General features: G+C 36.3%; 1 protein-coding gene across 9 annotated transcripts in view; it reads right to left on the bottom strand.

The window, feature by feature from the left end:
- SLC39A12 (solute carrier family 39 member 12) overlaps nucleotides 1–13,162 on the bottom strand; it is a 34,208-nt gene extending 21,046 nt beyond the window's left edge. For 5 of the 9 annotated variants that reach the window (XM_085538664.1, XM_015853510.3, XM_015853511.3 and 2 more), the window contains exons 1-5: nucleotides 12,859–12,985; nucleotides 11,368–11,720; nucleotides 7,192–7,473; nucleotides 4,585–4,792; nucleotides 2,484–2,686 (exon numbers count right to left, since the gene is read on the bottom strand). In XM_085538664.1, the coding sequence (XP_085394790.1) occupies nucleotides 2,484–2,686; nucleotides 4,585–4,792; nucleotides 7,192–7,473; nucleotides 11,368–11,637 (963 nt within the window). In that variant the 5' untranslated portion in view covers nucleotides 11,638–11,720; nucleotides 12,859–12,985. Of the gene's footprint in view, nucleotides 1–2,483; nucleotides 2,687–4,584; nucleotides 4,793–7,191; nucleotides 7,474–11,367; nucleotides 11,721–12,858 lie in introns of all 9 variants that reach the window. The other 4 variants (XM_085538667.1, XM_015853509.3, XM_085538666.1 and 1 more) reach the window with 4 other exon arrangements.
- Nucleotides 13,163–22,432: the final 9,270 nt, after the last annotated feature.

Below are 22,432 nucleotides of genomic sequence, written 5' to 3'. Positions count from 1 at the left end.
TGTAGGAGCAGTCTGAAGGTGCCCAAGATGACTCGGAGAAGAAGCAAGGAGTGGCTGAGGAACCCACATTGCTCTGTTTGGAGAAGACAGGCATGAGAGGTTTCACATCTTCACCTACGTAAAGGAGTGATGGAGAAGATGGAGACGGAGCCTTCTCAGAGATGTACAGCAAGAGGGTAAGTGGAAATAGGAAGCAGATGCAGTAGGTGATATTCTAGTAATTCTTTATAATAAAACCCTCATCAAATAAGGCAATAGAGTAGAGGTACAAGTTTCCCAGAAAGACAGAGTCATCTCCATCCTTGGAGACATTTAGAATTCAAATGGACATGGCCCTTTGGAACCTGATCTAACTGGGATGTTTTGAGAAGGAATTTAGAGGACCCCCAAGAACTTAAATTTTCCTGAGATCTAACAACAAGCAATTTTAAAAGAAAAAGCAAGATCTTATCTGGAAAATAAAATTGTTCACACACAAATAATTTGTAACACTCATTTACTAATATGTTCTTCTGAGGGCATGAGGACCTGCACCTTTTCCAGTGACAAAATCTTGCCTTTTAAGCTGCTTAATGTAGGGAGCCAGGCAACTAAACTTCCACACTAATGAAGTAATTACATACATACTCCTGTAGGATGATTAAAAAAAAGAAAATTTGTGTATTATCATATGAAAAACTGGATGATTGGATGAATGGATGAGATTTATTCCCAAATACATATTTCTCTAATGGGGAATCATAAAAGAATCTGCAGTTTTGTAAAAAAGTTAAATGAAAATTAATATTATTGTTCTTATTAGATCTTCTACTGCTTGTTTTATGTGCATTTTAAGATCTTAGAGACAACGACTTAGAAAGCAGTGACCTTTTTTCCTGCAATGATGTTTCAATAAATAAGCATCTAAATACTAAATAAATCAAAGTCCAGGTCTTAATCTAGTTAGCAAACACAAGCTGTAAACCAGTCAATGCCTCATCTGTTAATCATGAAGCACAGATTTGTGCAGAAAGCAGGAGGCAAAATTAGCAACAACACTGAAACACAAAGCCTTCCAATGGAAAAAATATGACAAAGAAAATAGATGTGAGTAGAAGAGGGATGGAACAAAAAAAGAGAAGTTAGGAATCAATAAAAAAGATAAATTATATTCTTTCCAGTTTTTCCTCTGTGATTTTTTCAGCATCTATACAGAACATTTGGCTCTCTGTTTGACCCACAAGCCTCAGATAACACTCCTGTGCACATTTCTTTTGATTTGAAGTCAGTCTCACAAGTTCAAGGAATCTAAGCTTGAGTGTTATCTATTTTTGTGTTGCTGGAGAATGATTTTGCTTCGTGTATGCTTAATATCACCGCTGATCTGTGATATTCATAATTTAAAATTAATATGAAATACATTTGAAGTAACTTTCATTTAAAGTTATTTTGAGACTCCATTAAATGCCTTGCATCAGCTCACCAACATGATTCTGCCTTGTGGACACTTGGAATAAAATAACTGTATTAAAAGGATTTGCATGCCAGATACAAATAAAATTACGCAAATCTATCAGAATGGCATTTAAACAGAAGCCATTCATTTCAGCTCCACATCATAAAATGATGACTCAGCAAAAGTCAGTTGCACAACTACAGCAAGAAGAAACACTGCCTTTGTGTTAAGTTGAAGTATAAAGAACTAAAAACAATAGAAACATATTAATTGAAGCATATATTTTAAGTGAATACATTAAAAAAGAAAACTCTCCCTTTTCAGTCTAAAGAATGTCCTTCAGTCTAAAGGTAGAAACTCAATTACCATTTTAATCACTGTGATAAACAGCAATTCTTTATTATTTAATACTTAGGAGTGAGATAGCACCACCTATAATGAACCCCTGTCCAACAAGCTTCAAAAAGAGGATGCTGGCTGGTAGCTGTAGTTCTTTCTTGCAGACTTAACACATTTTGTAAATGAGGCTTCTGGACTCCATGGGAGACTAATAAAACTATTTGGAAATCGAAAATCTTCAGTTTACAAAATCCTATTATAAAGCAGGTCATGTAGAATCTTTACATCTTTTGTTTTTTAGTTAGTGCAGAACAATCTTCTCAACAAAGCCATGTAAGGAGCTCTAGAAACTTGAGACATAGGAGTGGAAAAAGTAGGCAACAACATAGAAGCCAGTCCTCCGTGACTGGAATGAACAGCAGCTCTCTCTAATACCAATTGTTCTATTGGCCCCCACCAGCACTTCATAACCCACTTCTATTACACATTCAGCAGTCCTAAAATTCTTCTGCCAAACAATATTTAATAGAATATAGTTAAATAAAAATATATTTTAATATCTACATGATCTTTTGAAATTCATGAATGTTATCCCTGAAATAACATTGTATTTGTAAAACTTGAACAATTGTCACTGAATATAACTTAAAAACACTTAAAACTGTGACTAATACTATATAATAATATAAAAAAACATAAATAGATTCACCTGATCCCAATTTGTGTTACTCCTGTGATCTTTATAATAACCTTTCAGATAGACTTCTTCTGTATAGTTTGCTTTGACTGGAATATTCCTGGCTCCAGTACCTGTGCTTGTCATACCGTAATGTCTTCTTTTGTAACTTTGGAATTGCCCATTTACAGTGCAGGACTTTCTGGCTGTAAGCACACTGAGGAGTTGTTCCAGTTCTGGATATTTATCAAAAAGCAGAAACGTCACCACGAGAAAATACACCTTTAGACAGACAAAACTCAAAGTAGGTTTTTAAAAAATTGTTAATTTTAATATTAATTTATCTTAGTATTTTTCTCTCCTCTATTCAGTACTGCAGGTAATTTCAGTATGGCACCTATATACGCAGCATTTCCTTCTTTACAGCACCACAATGACAATTTCAGGGAAAAAGAGATGCAACTGAAAAGCAATTGATGTTTCATTTAAATACAGGTCTCTATCAAAATAATCTACAATTACTGCCAAATATTTTCATAATTTTTTCAAACTGTCCTGCCATGTGCAGGTATTCAGATACTCCAGAGATAAAGGTCTTCTATTGGGTGCTCTGAAAGCACCCCTGAGGGTGCCATGCTGCCCCTTCTACTTCTGATGTGGAACATAGGGCAGAGGATTTTCTGTCTCATTTGGTCAAGTTGCTGATCTGGAAGCACAGCGCTGAAGTAGGCAGCAGGGAGACAGGAGCCCCAGTGCAAATCCTAGACAAGGCAGGGCATGTATCCCATAGGATAACTGAGTGCAATGGATGAGCTTGCTAAAGAAATGTTGAATTTTACAAGGGAGCATGTTCTATCACATTTTCATTTCTCTTCCATTTGTTTTCTGGCCTGGTCATCTCCTTTCACCTCTGTGCTTTTCAACTTGAAGCCATAATGACTGTTTAGGTAAACCTGAGTTTGTACATTAAGAACATACATACTGATTTCAGTGGAATTTAGACCGACTAGATTGTTTCCATATGATGATCCTTTGTTTTCTAATACTGTTATTCAGAAAAAGCAAATGGTATATTCTTAATAATAAATCTTAGAGAAAGGCTTATGCTGAGATTTTTTTTTATTATTTTTTTTCTTAAACAGCTCTGCACACAGCTGAATAAAGCTTTGTTTGCTAATTGTAGGCACCTCTAATTTCTCATTTTTTCCCACAATTCTACTTCCTTGATTTTGTTCTTCTTCTTTCAGGAATTCGAATTTATTTAAAAGGACAATTCAATTAACTTAGGTTTAAAATACACTGTAACAAAATAGCTAAGAATATTTTTCATTTTCTCTAAATGGCATCTTATCTCCACTCACCATAAGGAAAGGCTTTCTACTATCTTCATTGGGGACTGGATTTTAACATACAAAGCTATTGAGTATCACTGTGCCCATCTCCATCCATTCTTATGAGTCAACTTATAAGATCTGCATTGGCATTTTTAAAGGAATGGTTCTGCTGCAAAGCCTGTCTACACAAGTGCAATCTAGGAAGTTTTATAATTTGCTTCTGGGATTTAATATATTTCTCTGCAACCTAGCAGCCAAAAAAGTGTTTACTTACATTTAATTCTACATTTTAAGATCTTTCAACCCGTGTTTCATGTAACTTTTAAAAATGCTTTGAATATCTTGTAAAAGTGTTGATTTTAGTAGTACCCACAAAGGAAAAGTAGATATCTTATCCAAACCTTCTAAATGCACAGTAGGCCCTGAGTAGGTGGTTTAGAACTCTGCATCCAATTCCTCTCCTATAGGGGTATGTCTGCACTGCAGCATGAGGGACCAGAGTGCCTAATGTGCCCACCGCATGTGAATGATCTCCTCTCCCCATAAGTTAGTCTTGTGATCTGATAGCAGCAGCATGACACTCTGCATGAAGAAGCAACGCAGATAAGGCCCCAGCAAACTCAGTGCCCTCACAGCGAGACTTCCACCCTCAGACTCCAGACTACACTGAGAAGCTGTCATAAGTCATGACAACAGTAACAATATGTTCTAACTACCAGAGAATTACCCCCCAATTCCCACCCTCCCCCAAAAAAGAAAGAGTTTATTTTCCAACACCTACAGATGAAGAAATACCTTACCTGTCACTTGAAGCTCTGTGGTACTGTTTAAAGAATTGAAAATATATTTTATAAAGAATTCTGGGGAGGGTAAGCTTGCTTTTCCCATGCAGACTCCTTGGAGAGCCAAAGTAATAATCAAAGCAGCCAAGCGTGGAAGAGTGTTTTCATCAGCACCATCTCTGTCCATTATATCAGCATTTTTCTCCAGTGTACTCACATCAACACACTGAAATCAGGAGAAAACAGCATGAAGACAGCCCCGGTCACCTCGATTTAAATAACAAGAGTGACAGGAGAAGGAAGTGGAGAGAACGCATTCATAGCCAGCCAGAAAAAAAAACCCACCAAGGTTAAAGCTGCAATTGACAGCAGGACAGCAAATGAGAAACAGAGGACAGTTCCAGGAGAACGGGGATAGAATAAAAAAGGCTGAAATTTTACCCAGATTCTAAAGGGAAGAAGTACAGAACTTCATTCAGGTTATTCCTGTTCAGTGATATTTCTGATTCTCCTACGTCATGCTCAGTTACCTTCACATTCCAGGAAGCGGCAGAAAAGTGAGAGATTTTTGTTAAGGCACAAGATGTTGGCCCAAATAACATGGATTTTAAACTATTAAAAATCTCAGACTTCAGAAATTCTCTTAATGTTTTCCCTTCCTTATTTATTAAATGAAATCAATATGTTGTGATGGGGCAATTATATGGAACAAGATGGAAAGTAAACATTCTGCAAATAAAGGGTAACTTCCCTTCCAGGTGGCCAAAGAGATGCTATAGACAGTTATATGCACCCAGAAGTGTGCTTGTAGGCAGTCTACTGCTCTTTGTTACCTTAAAATATATCCCTTTATTCCCTCCAGTTCTGTCTTTCTTGTTCATTTTCACCGCAAACATTTGGGGTTTGGGAGGGGAAAAAAAAAAGAAAAAAAAATAAAAAAAGATGAAAATTACAAGAGCTCATTTATCTTTACTCATATTAACTAAACTCAAAAGTCAGATGAGCCAGTACAGTAAGTGCTTGTTTTACACATAATCTCTCTCTGTGTGCACCTTGAACACCACAGAGTAGAAGCTAACATCTTATTTCCTATCCATGCAATACAGTTTCATTCTCAGAATCCCAAATTTCCTCTCATTTAATAACATACGCGCTGCTCTGACTGAGGATACTTTCTATAAAGCAGAAACACAGAAGAAGACACAAACTGCCTTTCTTCAATCACTGTTGTGCAGATTTGGCCCTTTTCCATAACTCAAGTGTTGTGATTCTAAGCATTAGAAAGTCTATAAATGTTTTGAATATCTTTCATTTAAACAAACAAACCAACCTTCTATTCTCTCATGTCAGTGGTAAAGTCTCAGTTACTGAAGAGATTTGACAACTGAATATACAGCCAGTGCAAACAAACAGACTGCACAGCAAAGCACTTCATGGCCTGCTGTTCAGTCCTGACATGCCAAATATCCACTGATGCCTCTTTATATTTGCCCAGATACCATTGGTTTTTTGTTGTTGTTGTTTTGTTTGGTGGTGGTTTTTTTTGGTTTTTTTTTTTGTTTGTTTGTTTTTTTTTTTTTGGAAATCAGCACATTCACCAAGACCTAGAAGCAAATATACTGGTCAATGATGAACTGGTTTATGATGGGCAAACAATCACACAAAAAACCCAGAAAGAAGAACTGGAAGCCCTCAATGCTCTCTGCTCAGCCAGGACTCCTTGCCATCTTCTGTCTGCACAGAAAATTCCTACTACAGTATGGTGCAAATTAAAACTCAATGAAATGAAGAAGAATTAAAATCTAATAAATCTAAATCTAATAAAATTTTACTGCTTTTTTATAAGGAAAAGAGTAGGGTTTTTTAAGATTGTTAACTCTAGCATATAATTCTATAATTTTATCAAAATTGAGATCAGGAATAGTAAATAATTGTAAAAAAAAATATCTTATTTCATGACTTTAAGAGTTGAATATGCTCAATGCACTCTTTATTTTTAAGTATGAAATTTAAGTTTATCCATGTCAGTCTTTCTGCAAGGTGTATCCATGCTTAAATGTAATTAGGTATGTGTCAAGAATAAATGAGCCCCTCAGATCTTAGGACGTAATGTTAATTCCACCCCACTTCATATGGAGATAGAATCTCATAGGTTCACATGACAGCAGACAGATTTATTGTTTTCATTCTATAGCCAGACCAGTTTTAGAACTGTTCTGCTTTAAACCATTTAGATACAATCACTGCTAACATATCTATATTAATTAGTAAACAAAGTAGATGTGAAAATATTTTCTGTCCTTGAAGCCAAGTGCAAGATCTTGTACTTACGCAGCTACACTCTTTTCCACATACCTTAAGCAGAGCAACTGTATCTATACTGGCTATTTCCCCAACTATTTCTTAGCAGAGTCTATGGAAGCATTAGGCAGCACATGGCGAAAAGCAAGTCAAGGAGAAAGCTAGCGTTGGACAGCAGGTACACTAAAGGACCAGTCCATGCTCTGTTATTGGCCAGTTGAATAGACATAATGCTTTGAACTGACTTAAAGGCACTGTGTCAGTTGCTTAAAGACATGATATCAACAACAACTATAAAGGTATTTTTACTTATCCTTTCTTTACCTGGGTTTCAGGAGTTTTAAAATGTTGCTTTACTGCAGCCAAAATGTCTTCTGTTTCATTCCGTGAAAAATAATAACAGTCTTCATCATGTCTCAAATTGAGCATACTCTTCAGGTAAAATTTATAATCCTTATTACTCAAGTTGAGTTTTGAAGAACACACATCTCTGTGATGAAGAATGTAGTAGAGAAGAACAAGAGAAATTCTCTCAAATACTTCTTCACTGAGATGATCTTCTAAATCTCCACCAGCTATAAGCAACATAGCTTCTGGTTCAAGGCACTGTGAAGAAATAAATGGAAATTCAAATCAAGAAACACACTGCTGGTCATTTGTAATTCAATATGATAGGATAATAGGAAAATTCCACTGTTAAATACATGGCATCGAACCCAAGACTACACAGATGTGGGCTGATGGAAATAGAGGAGGGCACATGTAATTCATTTCAGTTCTACAGCTGCAAGATCACACCTTGCATCTTTTTTATTTTTCCAGAGCTTCTTCTGTTCTGAAGAAATGTCAAGACTCCAAAGGGATTTAAAAATTAGTATAAAACAGGAAGAATTTTTACCAAAACTTGACTGCAGAGAAATTAAAGTCTTCTAACAGATTCTATTCTGGTTTTAACAGATTTTATTCCTGGTTACAGATATATCTGCTAAGACCTACTGCTTAATGATTCCACATGGGTTTCTGTTATATGACAAAGACCATAACTGACCACAGTTAATCCATGGTACGTGAACAAAAGTTACATCATTTTTAATACATTATTAAGAGTGTTAATTGATCCAACAGCCATGTGGCTATCTTTATTGTTTCCTCAGTCAATCCTGTTAAACAGCACAGCTCCATTCAGTGCAGAAAGACAGTTCAAGTTCTCAACATTATCTGGTCCTCCAAATGGATTTCAAGAGGGACTGAAAAAAAACACCCTATGCATGATTTTTATTTGAGCAGACAAAGGTTTATATATGTAAAACTATAATTATTGTTGATGAAAAGACATTTTCCAGAAAATTTTGCCACTTCAAAGTTAACCCTTAAAACTAAGCCATAAAATCAGTAGAGCTCTGTGATGCAGAGCTATGGAAAATGAGATAGTGATTTCCAGAATAAAGAGTCCTTCTTGAAGAGACCCTGCAACTATTGTCATTCATTGTGCAGTTATATTTCTTTTCTTGTTGGCTCTCTCCAAGCAACAAGTAGCCATGTCAGTTAATCTCAACCATTAAGATAGAGCAGACAGACTGTACATTTGTGAGCAGAAACTACAACTTGTGAAGACCATACTTACACTCAAAGTCATGAGTCCTAAACATAACCCATGCTGTCAGACTGACCTGCTTATGGCTACAAGGATTATGTGTTGGATGGTGTAGCTCACCTTGTATACTAGTTCATTTTTCTACACAGAGTACCATAAAACACACATTGTCTTGTTCAGAAGCCAGTGTTCCCTAGAGGAATTGAGAGAGCTTCCACATTTCAATATAAATAATTCCAGCAAAAATTGACACAAATACTCAATATAATAAAAGAGAACTGTGGATGGTAGTGCCCAATTAAATATTTACACCCATAAGCAAGCTCCACTTTATTCTATTAAAAAGTATTATCCACTGTGCCCTGTCAAACCTGCCTATCAAGTTCTGGAAGTCTAACTTTTTCCAGTGTATGATTCCAAACATTAATATTTGGACTAGGATAACATAAGTGCTCTTTTCTCCATCCTAAAGGCCTCAAGTTAGCCAGCTAGTAGTTCTGAATACCCAATAGCAATACAACAACAACAACAAAAGTTCTGTATGTACTGGAGCAATTTCAAATGTTTCTGTAACATTTCAAAACCCAGTGGGGATAAATTGTAATCAGCAAGTCTTTTGTTTGTTCTTGCAGGGAAGACGAATAAAAAGTAAACTGCTTTGGTGTTTGTTTGGAAGGAATAAGGTACATTGTAAAAAAGATGCAGTTTTACTGTATGTGGTCAGCCCATTAAAAGTAACTTTTAAGGAGATATCAAGAGAACATAAGTGGGTTCATCACTTCTAATTTTTGCTGTTAGGAATATTTTACAGGCATAACAATCTGCATGATTTTGGTATAGAAAAATTATTTGGTATTAATAAAACAGCCCAGACTTGAAACTGGGAACAGCACATTATTTTCTTTGTTTAAGAGATCAGAAGTTAAAAACAAAACAAAGCATCTCTTACTGTTGCAAGAAATATAAACGCTTTGTGTGTTTAAGAGATAAAGGAGTGACAGATGTTGTTCAAGAGCTACCAGCCACTGCTCAGAGAGTCTGGAAGCCAATACGTAACAGCAAACCAAAAAGGAATCAAAGAACAGTGTTAAACTTCATTGCTTTTAAATATCCATTGGAGACATCATTAAAAAAGAAAAAAATGAAAAAAAAAAAAAACAACAAAACAAACCCAAACACAAAATCTGAAGCCAGAGTCATCTGGTATGACTGGAATCCTGGGTTTATAAGGGAAAGTTCCGTCTGAAATCAATTAGTTATTCCCAACAAGCATGAGAAAGAAAATGCCAAGCTAAGGTGGGGCGTTCTCTTTCAAATTTTGGAGATCTTGAAAGGCAGCAAAAACTGCGAGCAGCTCTATCTTGGTTTACTAAATCTTGCAAGACCTCAACACAGCACCATGAGGGCTGCACATAACTGAAGATACTGGCTTTCACCATCTGAATTTTCTGTAGTGTGCTATGTTTCTGTGCAATGCAGGATGCATGTAGTATTACTAATACAGCCTGCACTGAAATGTACTGCAAATAGTGAATGCCCTTACATTTTTCCCCACAGAAAATCTCCATGATGAAGCCTAAACAGATAAAGTAAGCCCCAGCAGAGTTTCATTTAATTTCTTCCATTCAGGGACACAGTGGTTATGCTCTCCAAATAAAGATCACAAACAGAAGATAAACGATGGCAATTCAGAGAAGCTAAAGAAGTAATGAGAACAAAGCCTAGACCCATTTTGAGATGATTAGGAGGCATCTGAACCTGTTCCTATTTAACACTTTCTCGCTTTGATCTGGGTCCTTGCTTATTTGAGCAACACTGAGATAACCTCCTGTACAATCTCCTTTTATTAAAAAATAAAAGCAAACAAACAACAAAACAAAAATGATTCAGGGAAAAACAGACAACTACATTATTTATATAGGAAATTTCACATTGGGGCTCATAAGAAAAATGGGAACATTAGAAGTAAAAGACAATTAAACATCGTCTGCACAGGAGGAAAATTTCTCCACCTCACTGGCTTGGCTGATTGCCAGGAATGGTATATTCTCAAAGCAATCACCATTATGAATATACACATAATTCTAACCTAAAGAGATAGACGGCTGTATGTGTTCACAGAGCAAAGCCAAAGCTGGACGAACATTAACCAAGGCCAAGACTGACCAAACTCTTTGTAGATCCTTTCAGCTGAGTCGCTTATTTGCCACTGTCTCCCTCCTCCCACAATCTATGATCTTATTACTCTTGTTCCTTTCCTTGTCAAACCAGGAATCAGCTCTGAAAAAAAATCTCAACTGAACAGCTGAGAGTTCTGTGGAGCTGTACCCTGGACTGTTTCCAGCTTCAGTCTGGTCTTGCAGATTCATTGTTCTGCCTTTGATTTTCCTTGACTCAAACTGCTTACCAAAAACCTTTCTTCAGTACTTCAGTGAAGCTGCAGATGAATCTGTGCTAATCCTCTCAGCTTTATTTTTATGAACCAAAACCTACAACAAAAGTGACTGAACTTCTCCCAGATTTTACCTATGTCTTCCACAGTAAAAATCTTCTGTGAGCCAAATTCAAGCTCACACTTTCATAGTTAGATCAGAGTGAAACAGGAAAATCCTTGCTGGAAAATAAACACTTGAAGACTTTCAAGAAAAACTATTACTGTTATGTGACTGAAGCATGGGGATTTTAAGTCATACTTGTCACATCTGAAACACCTCTTCTTTACAACATCAAACAACTAGCATTAGTAATTTGCAAAGAAATGCTTCAAACAGGGACTATCAATTTTTGGCTGCAATGAATCTTATGCATGTTTAGGCTATGTATTTAGGATGACTTCACTATAACAAACAACTTTAGAACTCACTGAAGATTCTGTAAAAATATCACTCATTAATTGAAGCACTGACCAGATTACAATCTTCTTGCATGCCATAAATCCGCTGTGGGCACTCAGCTCTTTCCAGCACCATTTTGACCAGTTCTCGTGAGTGGTTTGTGTGGAGCTCAGGGTTGTCAGCTGAAAGAAGGCGTATGACTTCCATCAGATAGCCTCGGCTGGGAGCAGAGCTGCCATCCTGCCTGTGCTCTTCCCCAAGCTGTCCTTCAGCAATGAACACGCTGAGCAGGAAAGCGGAACATACCACCCCAAGAGCTGGGTGCTTGCTCAGAAAGCACATCTCCTCTTCCTGCAGCTCCTGGGCTGCACTGAGTGTTGGAGTGTTGTTTGCACTTCACAGTTTAAACTTGAAACCTGAGGAATCTGAATAGTAAAGGGGAAAAAAACCCCAACCCCTTAATTAGTGTGAATGCAATATGTTTGAAAGGATTTATTAATTGGTCGTCTAAGCGGATTTGCAGTGACAAGCTGTTTTTGAACAACAGGGAGCCTGTAAGGGCTTTACAGCCCAGAACAGCAGGAAACTAAGACAACCACGGCCTTAAAATTTCTGTAGAATTACCAATAAGAGATTGATTGAAACTACATTTTTCTCCTCATAAAAGTGTATGGTTTTCATTTCAGTGTTATAGCATTGCATTTACTAATAATCCTCTTCGGTAAGAACAGGAAAATACTGAAGCTTTCACTTTCATTCCATTATGAAACAGGTTTTTAGTAGAAAAAAAAATAAAAAAAATAAAAAAAAAAATCTGTAAATAAAGATTACTATTCTGACTCTGATACAAAGTACAGTAATTATGTTAGAAAGCAATGATATAGAGCAAGTTTCATTTCCAAAGAACTTTATCAACATTACCAAGCTCCAGCTATACAACATGAAACAGAATGAAGAGGATAGCCTGAAAAATTGGTGACATTTTATGATCAGGGGAAAGAGTTACAAGACTGAGGTCATAATTTCATTCATAGAACTCAGGGAACAAACAAGACAAACATCAGAAAGAACAAGCTTGGCTTCTTAAACTCTAGATTCAAAACACATTTTGTATTGTAAATCTGTCTTGATGCTATCGTTTCCTATGTCAGACTGTACCATCACCTTTAACAACAATCCATCTCAGTACAGAAGAAATACAAAAAAAGTTTCACTTCTGTTTTCCCCAAAGACTTTTTCATTTTATTGATTGGCATACGCTGGCAGCAACAGACCTTTTCAGATGACAACGCACTTGCATTAAACAGCCACACACAAGATCAGCATTTTTTAAAGTGCAATATGATTTGTGTGTGTGTTTGATTTTAAAACAAACCCAACTAAGAGAATATTTAAAAAGAAAAAGAAAAAAAAAAGAATAACAAAACACTGTTGAGTCCAAGCTGGCATTCACTCACTAAAGTTACTAAGTTTTAGATGCCAGGAAATCTTCTGGTATATAGATGAATGTTACTGTTAGCATTCTTGTTGGGATACACTGACATCTAAACATTATTTTCTTACCTTCTGAAGGGAGTAAGAATGCTTGTGTATCTAGCTTTGTGGCCTTTTGAATCCACAGAAGTATTTCGCCACTGAAAGTCCAATGTTTTTAAAATTCTTGATGGTGCTCTGGAAGCTGGAGAGGATTAGTTTATTGCTGCCTTGAAAAGTGTTCAGTTGCTATGGAGAGAGCTGCTCTTAAGGTAACAATGGAGGTGGACAGGAATTAGTACATGTTCTTCTTGGCAAGTTCTAAGCATCACTTTATTGAATGTATTTCACATATCTTGGTGGTTATCGTTTTATGTAAAAGGTGCCTGCTCCACTGTAAAAAACACAAGATGGGAAAAATCTACTGAAGAATTTATTTCATTACAATTGGTAATACAAGTTAGCACCCTAACTGTTCTCTGCTATGTTACATTAATGGATCAATTTTATAATATATTTGAATTTCTTTTAAAGTCAAAACTTAATTTCCTTTTGCAAACACCAGAACAGGAAAAATTAAAAATAAAAAAATAGAAAGAAAGAAAAAAGTAAACAAAGTTGGGTTGTTTGTTTTTTTGGGGGGGGGGGGGGGGGGGGGGGGGAACAGTGTCCTCAGAGAACAGTCTCTTTCATCCCTTCTTATTCTGTACCACACTCACACCAATTACAAAAGCAGGGACAGCTCAAACCACAGTGAAAACAATTCCGCCTCCCACTCTGATTTTCCTGAGGGGTTGACATTTATGTCACCACGTTGCTACTGCATTATTGCACTAGAATATAGTGGGAACTGATGACTGACAGATTTCCACAGTGACAAATGCACCAGTCATATCATTCTCCCACCTTGCAAATCTTCAGTACAGTAATGAATAATTAACATCTTGCTTTGCTCTTCAAACCCTGAGAAGCAGTAACGCTGCTTACCTTACTAGTAACAGAAACACTGTGTTTCTCTTTAGAGCAATAGAGACACAGCCCTGGGTTCTAAAATGCCAGCAGCACTTCCTCCAAGGCTGTCAGCTCAAAGGGAACAGTCTTGTATTTATAAGGCTGAGAGCTGGCAACTGAAAGAATGAAAAGAGAACAACTGCTCAAGTGAAGTGCAAAACATAAAGAAACAATGTTCTAAAAAGCACAAAGTACAGGCATATGAAACAGTGAAAACTCTTGTGTGAGCAAAGCTGAACATTTAAAAAAATTAGCCCTACTATTATTTACTTAATAATAGAAAAGGTGCCCGACATTTGTATCGAAATGTGTTCTATTTTACTTTCACAATCTACCTTTTTTTTCCTGTTATATGAAGGACTGAAAAGCAAAAACATATAACAGGCATCTCCGGCCTTTACGTAATTTGTTCAGTAAAACACTATGTCCACATTTGTTCTGCTAATAAAAACGGTTCCTCAGATGATGTGGGAATAGCTTCCAACACTTAATTCCATAGATTGCTCAATCTCCAAACATGCAGTGTGTTTATCTGTATATAATTTGGCATTTTGAGTATAATTAGTAATTGAAATGAAGAATTTATTCCATCCAGTTAATGTGTATAAACAGAGGATGAATCGTTTCAGTTTGCTGAGACAAGCTGATGTTTAAAAATACACATTTTATGTTTTACTACTATCGAAAGCTTCTGAGAGAAGATTTGCATAATAATACTGGCAACGTCTCACATTAGTGTTCATATTACAGAGTGATGGTAACAAAAGGAAACATTCAGTGTATTAAAGAGCCACAGATGACAATTAGTACAGGGCACCATGTTTCAGAAAAATTCACCCTTTTTTCAGGTTAATTATTGCAAACCTCCTTTTCTGGCTTGCAAATGAATTTCTCATTGGTGGCAAAATTACTGATGAGGACTCAAGTTTCCACCCATTTTAACCCTTCACATCACAGCACTGCCTCTGCTTTCAGCCATGAGCTGTCAGCTAGGAATTTTTCTGTCTGCACAACAGGAGGACTACTTTTTACATGATTTCTGAAACCAACTGCTAACTCCTTTTTTTTCAAACCCTTCTGTAGTAGCATTATTCCCCTACCACCTACCCATGCTAATACTGTGTCAACCGACAAAATGGGACAGCAGTAACAACAGAGACATGTAGTTAGATGCCTAATAAAATTTGCTAACAGATACAGTAAAATGACTCAAAACTTCAAGAAACTGACATCACTAATGTAATTCTCTCATTTCTTATAACAGTCTCTCCCACTTTTGCTTAAATTTAATTGCATGTCCTCTGTTTTGTTATTTTTTCCTCCTTATTAAAAATCACCAGTGATGCTCTGCTAGCTGTAGAATGACAATGTGTATGAAGAAAGAGATCTCAGAGATACTGCAGAACCAGGTATCTCAAATCAAAGCAACTTGCCCTTCTAACATGACAACAGATGAAAACCAGAGGCACGGGAAACTCAAATAAGCAAACAACACTTTTTAAACTTGATTCTATACTTAATTTACGGCTGTCTCATGCTCAATCAAGAATCTGACATCAAGAATTTATGGAGATGAATCACCATTTTTAATCAGTTTGAATTTAAATCATGGAGGGATACCTGCAAGTCAGTAACAGATTCCCGACCAACAGGAAACATCCCAGTAAAACGTTATCAGAAAAGATAAGAATGCAATAAAGATGGGAACTTCTCAAAATTCATATTTTATTTCATGTTTCTGTTCATGATCTCAGTCAAAGCACATCTTCATGCACAAGTGCTCTCTCTTATGATTAAGGAAGCTCATTTTGTAATGTCCCCTAACTTTCATGACTAGGAGTGAAAGCAATTTCCAAACAGCGTAATCAGACACAGAAATGATAATTACATGCAGCAAGCCCTCTTTGGTTACAGGATTTTCAGCTGTTCGGTTTTAATTTTAAGTGAGCCAGTAAGACTCACTGCAGCTTGTCTTGTTTCTCCCACCTACGCACCTCCTGCAAGAACAAAAGCAAGTTGCCCATTCACAAATGCCATGAATAACTGCACTGCAATTTACTGTTTTTCAAAGGATTGGTGAATAAATTATGTGTGAATAGGAAAACTCTCTAGAGGACTCACTGAGATGACAAGGACATGCCCATGAGCAGCATCAACCTGGCAAGCTGCTTAATTTTATTTGTACAGCAGAATAGGGAGAGGATGTGGGTATCATTTTAGCAAGACCCCCACTGAACTTCACAGCTTAACTGAGAAATGCAGCTATATAACCCTTACTCCTTAAATACCATAAATCTTGTTTTGATGGACTAAGCAAATGTGGTTTTTGCCCTTTTATTAATCACAGCAATTTTGGCAAACAGAATTCTGAACTACTGCAGATTTCCCCCATGTTACTAATGTGATGCATGCACATTACTATAATTACACCCATAGGCAGCATACTGACATATGAAAGGACTATATTTTCCAAGAAATTCAAGTCTTATTTCTATATATAAAGCACCCTTGTGAATGAATTAATGCCAGAGTACTTTAATAAAAAAAATACATCAGTGCTTTAAAATTACTACAGTCTATTTGGCCTCATTGGCCTCACATGCCAATTCCAACAGTATCATATCTTTAGAGCATCAATTAATAAAAAGACTGAATTCTGTTGAAATGATATGAGATATTCATTAGTAGGGTTTTATATATTAATATGCATCTTTGGAACAAGCCATATATTAGTTCAGGACTGATAGACTCACATGTTAACAGAAAGGTTCCTAAGGGAGACTTGGAAATCTATTTAGAACAGAAGAAAGGAATTCATGGATTATTTCCACTCTAGACCAGCAAAGCCTCTTAAGTTTTGAGAAGTATACCTTCAGAAGTATTTTTTCGCATACCACACAAATAATTCTTGACATCTGTCATCTTCAGACATTCCTGGCATAAAAACTTATATGGGTCTATGGGAAATTGGTAACCACAGCCTGAACCTCTAATTAATCAACTGAGGCAAGTGTCGGGTCAGCTGTGGGAGCACAGGTGAGAGTAATTTAGTTGTACTCCCGGGAGGAGTGGAGCATTTAAGGAATGACCACCACTAAGGCAGCATCTCTCCTGGAGATTGCTCCCTGGTGGAGACTGTCTCAGCATTTCCTAGTGAAGGTGGCCATATTGGTGAGTTTTTCCTTATAAATAACTTTCTGAATAACTGTTATCATCTGTATCATTCCATCTTACATATGGGCTAACAAAGCATTTTATATGAAACGTGTGACCTTCTCAGGTCTCATTAATTGCCAACATCTTAATACAAGCTTCAACCTCATACAGCTTTTCCTTTGCTATTTTTCTGGTCAGCAAAAAAATGGATACAAGGGTAACTGTGATGGCTACTCATGTTAATTCTAATCAAGAATGTAGATAGAATAGGAGATATGTGTGTGTGGAGATGTTTAAGGCCAGGTTGGATGGAGCTCAGTGTAATCTGATCAACTCTGTCTAGCAGCTGGTAGCTATGCCTATGGAAGGGGAGTTGGAACTTACTGATCCTTGAGGTTCTTTTTAACTCAGGCCATTCTATGATACAGTGTCAGCTTTTGCTAGTTTACCTCCTTTTATCTATAAAGATTAAGAAAGAGAGTTATTAAGCTTTCCACCTGTTCAGTTATGTCATGGAATGCTACCATAATCTATCATGTGCATTCCTCATTTCATTTTTTTGATGTTTCCAAAGATAAAAGCATGATTTGGTTTTACTAGATACATATCATCTAACCCAAAGCACTTACAGTTTTACTAAACATATGATTACATATGAATAACTATATAGCATTGCAGCACAGAACACCAGTTAGTAACAAAATTAAGAAACAAAAACTCCTATATTTAAGACTAACACTTTAACATTTCTGCTATTTACTGTGTAGGAAACAGACTTATGTATTGCGTAATTTCCCATATTGTCTTCTGACAATGTGTAATGCTGTAACACAATGGAAAACACAGCACTGATAGCAGAGCTGCAAAGTCCTAAGCTGCAGCAAGTGAGAATTTGCTTAAATACAACAGTCGAGGACCAAAGGATCCCTGTTTCCCTGAGGCCTTAAACTTGGAAGGTCACAGGTAAGTAGGATCTCCAGTGAGATATCCTTACCTCCACTGCTATCCTCTAAATGAGTTCTGGGAAGGGGTGAATCTTGGCTGCACTCCTTGCAGCCACTCAGATGCACTGCATTCACCTGAGCTCCCCTGGTTTGGCCCTGCCTTCCCACCAGGTGCTCAATCACTGGTTCAAGCAACAGTTTAGCACTCTAAGTCAATCAATCTATTTTCAAAGCAACTTGATCTTCTAGATTTACTCATCCTCAATTTTTCTAATCTCCTTCAACTTAGTAGGTAGTTTCCTGTTAGGTACCATACTAAATAGTTATATATGACTATGGTGAAGTCCTGACAGGTCACATCTACTGCATCTCCTTTATTCAGAAAAATCAATGAATTAACAAGTTAAGGACGAAAAAAGTAATTTCCTAGTAGTTTATTAATTAGTTCATTTTAAGAGCTAAATGGAAACTGAAAGATATTTTTAGTTTTTTTTTCTTAAATGAAAGCAGAAACTAAAAAAAGAGCAGAATTAGTCCCTTCTAGTTGTGTTAATTATTACTGAAAATACCAAAATACATAAAACCATTAGAAGTATATAAGATGCATTTAACATGCCATGTTACTAGATTGAAAAATCTGAGACTGTGCTTCTGCTGCCAGATCTTTTATTGTACTCAGATTCTAGGTGAGTAATTATTTGTACTCGTTCTAGTAAATTCATCTGGAAGTTACTAAAAATACATATGCACCCATCCAAGTCTGAAAGTGAAGTTCAGCCCAATACAAAACAAAAGCATAGTAGAGAGGCCAATACATTTAATTCTCCTCAGAGTGCTGCTTATTACAAAATAACAATCTCTGAGTTTAATGTTATACAGCTTTTGAACGTAACAGCACTGGCATAACCAGAGACATGTCCCATTCTTAGACATTTTTTTCTGTTTTTTACTAGTTTTATCTGAGTTGTTATTATAGTTTCATACATGCATGTTATTTCTTATCAATGCAAGAACCAACTGCAATGAATGAAGTATTCGTTTTGAAAGAATCAGATTGTTTGGGGTTGGAAAAGACTTTTGAAGATCATGTGGCTTCAGCACCACTACCACAGGCAGGGATAACTTCCACTAGACTACGTGGGTCAAAACCTCATCCAGCCTGGCCTTGAACAACTCCAGGGCATCCCAGCTTTTCTGTACAATCTGTTCTAGTGCCTCACCACCCTCACAGCAAAGAAACTTTGGAGAATTTAGACTTTTTTTTTTTTTTTTTAGCCATCTCAAAAACATGAGCTCATTACTTGCAGGCTTTCTGCCAGAGAACAAACACAGATATATTACACCCCTATCTACCTATCTATTTAATTAATGCTATGCTTAGACCACAACAACAACAACATAAAACTCACTTTACTTATTAATGAATACACATTTAGGAATGATAACAACAAATAAGAATAAACAAATAAATATTAAAATTAAAGCTACATTAAGGAAGGAATGCAGGGTGATAGTTTTCAAGTAGACTAAAGCCAGTCTCTGTCAAGTACTATAAGACAACCTGTTTTAAAGAATCTGGTCACAGGCAAGCTATCACACCTGTGGCCTTGTTTGGAAAAAATTCTAATACTCAGCTGAAAATAATCAAGTACAAGTATTTGCAACATTATCACTTAACATGATTTCAGTTGTTATTTTAAGCTCTAATTACTGGTTTAAAGATTTAACACCCAATCTCCTACTAATCAGTACCTGTAGTCTCCCACATACTGTTCCAAGAACCGCTTGTCTGCATTTTCTATTTAGCTCTAATTATAACCTAATGTGGAGAAAACAGTAACAGAATGTATTAAACTTGTCTTTTCATCAAGGGAGTAATGGGAAATTTAGAGTGAATAACGCCTTCAATTTTTTAAAATTATTTGTGACCACAAACTACTTACCTTGCAGATGCCGTGCACTGTGTAACTTTTAAATTTAAATAAAATTAATATTAAAATTAAATATCCTTAATATTTAATAGAATTTTTTCTTTTGGATTTGTGCTTTTCCTTTCTGTCTTTTTTTTTTTTTTTACATAAACACTGTGTTTATTCATTTGTTTCCATTGCTAACAATCTTTCTTCTTTTTTTTAATATATGTCACTTGATGGCATTATATGCATATTGCTAGGTAAAGAAGTATAACTGGATAAAGAGAATACAGTATAGATTACCTTATGTTGTTTGGACAGGTGATAAAGGAAAACAAAGGATTGTTTTGTCAAACAAAAAAAAAGTTTTGTTACAATTTTTATTGTACCATCTTTTATCTATTACATTTTTAACACAAATATAATGACTGCAGAATTTGTTCTATCCATATTTAACACAATTTTCATACTTATCAATAATCACTTTCATTTTATTTTTAAAAATAACTCCCTCTCCCAGTTTTGCTCAGTGTTACTTCCAGATTCACAGAAAGAGCCTTTTTAAAGTATCGCATATACAAACTCACACACAAACATGTCTGGAATACCACAAATGTGAAGTTTAATATCAGTTTCCACAACTTAACTGAGTATACTTACTCACCTAAAGTAAGTATTCATTAATATCTAGGTCTAACAACTAGATGTTGTTAAATTACATCTAACAACGTACAATCTGAAGCTCAGTGTAAAGTTCAAAGCAGCCAAGTAGAACAAGTCAATGCCTGGCAGTTGTTAGATAGAAAAAGAAAGCATGGAGTGGATTAGTATGCAGAGCATTGAGGGAAATTTTTAATTAACTCTCTCTCTCTCTTAAGAAGTTTAGTTTTACCTAGAATTTTATTTTAGTTTTACTTCACTTTGTTTCCCAGAAACCCCGATAAGAAGATGAAGCTGAGGCAAATCTAAGAAAAAAATAAGGTTCTTTATAAATCTTTGTCAAGGAGAAAAAAGGAATGTGGGAGTTCTGGATTTAAGAACTCATTCCCTGTTTAAACCTTCTGATGAAAGTCTGGAGAATGGATGCATTCAACATACTGGATTTCCTCCCTGTTCTGAGTGATGAGCCTCCTTGTATTGTTCCTCTGCATCATTTTGAGTGACACAGAACTGTCTGACTAAAAAACCCTGTCTATTAAAGAGAATAAGCATGAACTCAGAGACTGCGTGTATCTTAGGGTTTGCTCTGTTCTGAAACAAAAAATTGAGAAGCAAACTTGCCAAACACCATTATCTCTTGGCATGCTCTTTTATACTACCTTTTTTTTAAGGAAACTATAAACTAGAATTAAATCATTCAGAATACAGATACACAGGTCTGTGTCTACTAGTCATGTTTTTAATACAAAACCTCAGACTTTACTGTACAGATGTGTGACAGCTTTGTGTAGTCACTGCTGACTCCCTGTATAGTGTCATTAGAAGGACACCTTCTAAAAGATGGTTCATCTGGCCTATTCTAGAAGGCCACGTTTCGAGGAGGGGAACTGTGGGATAGACTTGGTGATTGTATTTATAACTTACTTTACATTTAAGAGCTTGCAGCAATAGTCTCTGATGCAGATGTCTGAACTACCAACTACATATTGCCAGTTGAACCGCTCAGTAACTTTCTATGAATACCACTCTTGTGCCACTCCACAAATTCTTGAAAAGCACAGCCAAATTCAAGTATATTGAACAGAGCATGATCAGAACTCTCCTAAGCATATTTCATTTCTGTAACTTAACTGCAAAACCAAGGACTGGAAGGAGATGCAGATATAAAAGCTACAGATGTAAATGAACTCATAAGTGCAATATTATGAATATCATAAACCATCTAATTGAAAGCAAAATATCCAAAAAATAAAATTGGAAACAATCAGCAATCATTAGAAGTTCTATTTATTTACTTTAAAAAGGATTTCTATTCATTTTTACCCTCATGAAAAATAATAAACTAATTTAAGTATAGCTTCAATCTACATCTATGTATGGTGCACAGATGCCTCCCAACATATATATCTAGAGGAGTGTGTAGCCTGCTGGCCACATCCTCCTCGGATTCCTTGACGATGGCTAGACAGATATATATATATATGACCAATGCACAGGAGAGCACAGCTGCCCACATCATCCTTGGCTTACATGACAATGAGCAGAGAGATGACGATATGACCCCAGTGCATGGGCAAGCACAGCTGCCCACATCCGCCTGGGCTTCCTCGACGATGTGTGGAGAGACAACGATATGACCCCAGTGCACGGGCAAGCGCAGCTGCCCACATCCTTGTGGGCTTCCTCGACGATGGGTGGAGAGATGACGATACGACCCCAGTGCATGGGCGAGCACGGCTGCCCACATCCTCCTTGGCTTCCTCGACGATGGGTAGACAAATGAATATCTATATATAATATGTATGTATAATATATAAAGTATGTCTAAGCTATTCTTAAATTAGTTCATTATTTTTCATGACGGTAAAAATGGACAGAAATATATAGATAGATGGATAGACAGATGGATAGAATATTTAGAAATTTAGCAGTGTATAGCAGATATAGAATTATAGCAAGATATTCCACAGTGGATTGCAA

Source organism: Coturnix japonica, chromosome 2, assembly GCF_054131305.1.
Source record: "Coturnix japonica strain WE chromosome 2, WE-NBRP24, whole genome shotgun sequence".
Lineage (NCBI taxonomy): Eukaryota > Metazoa > Chordata > Aves > Galliformes > Phasianidae > Coturnix > Coturnix japonica.
The sequence above is the reverse complement of the archived record's forward strand: the minus strand, read 5'-3'. Positions and strand labels throughout refer to the sequence as shown.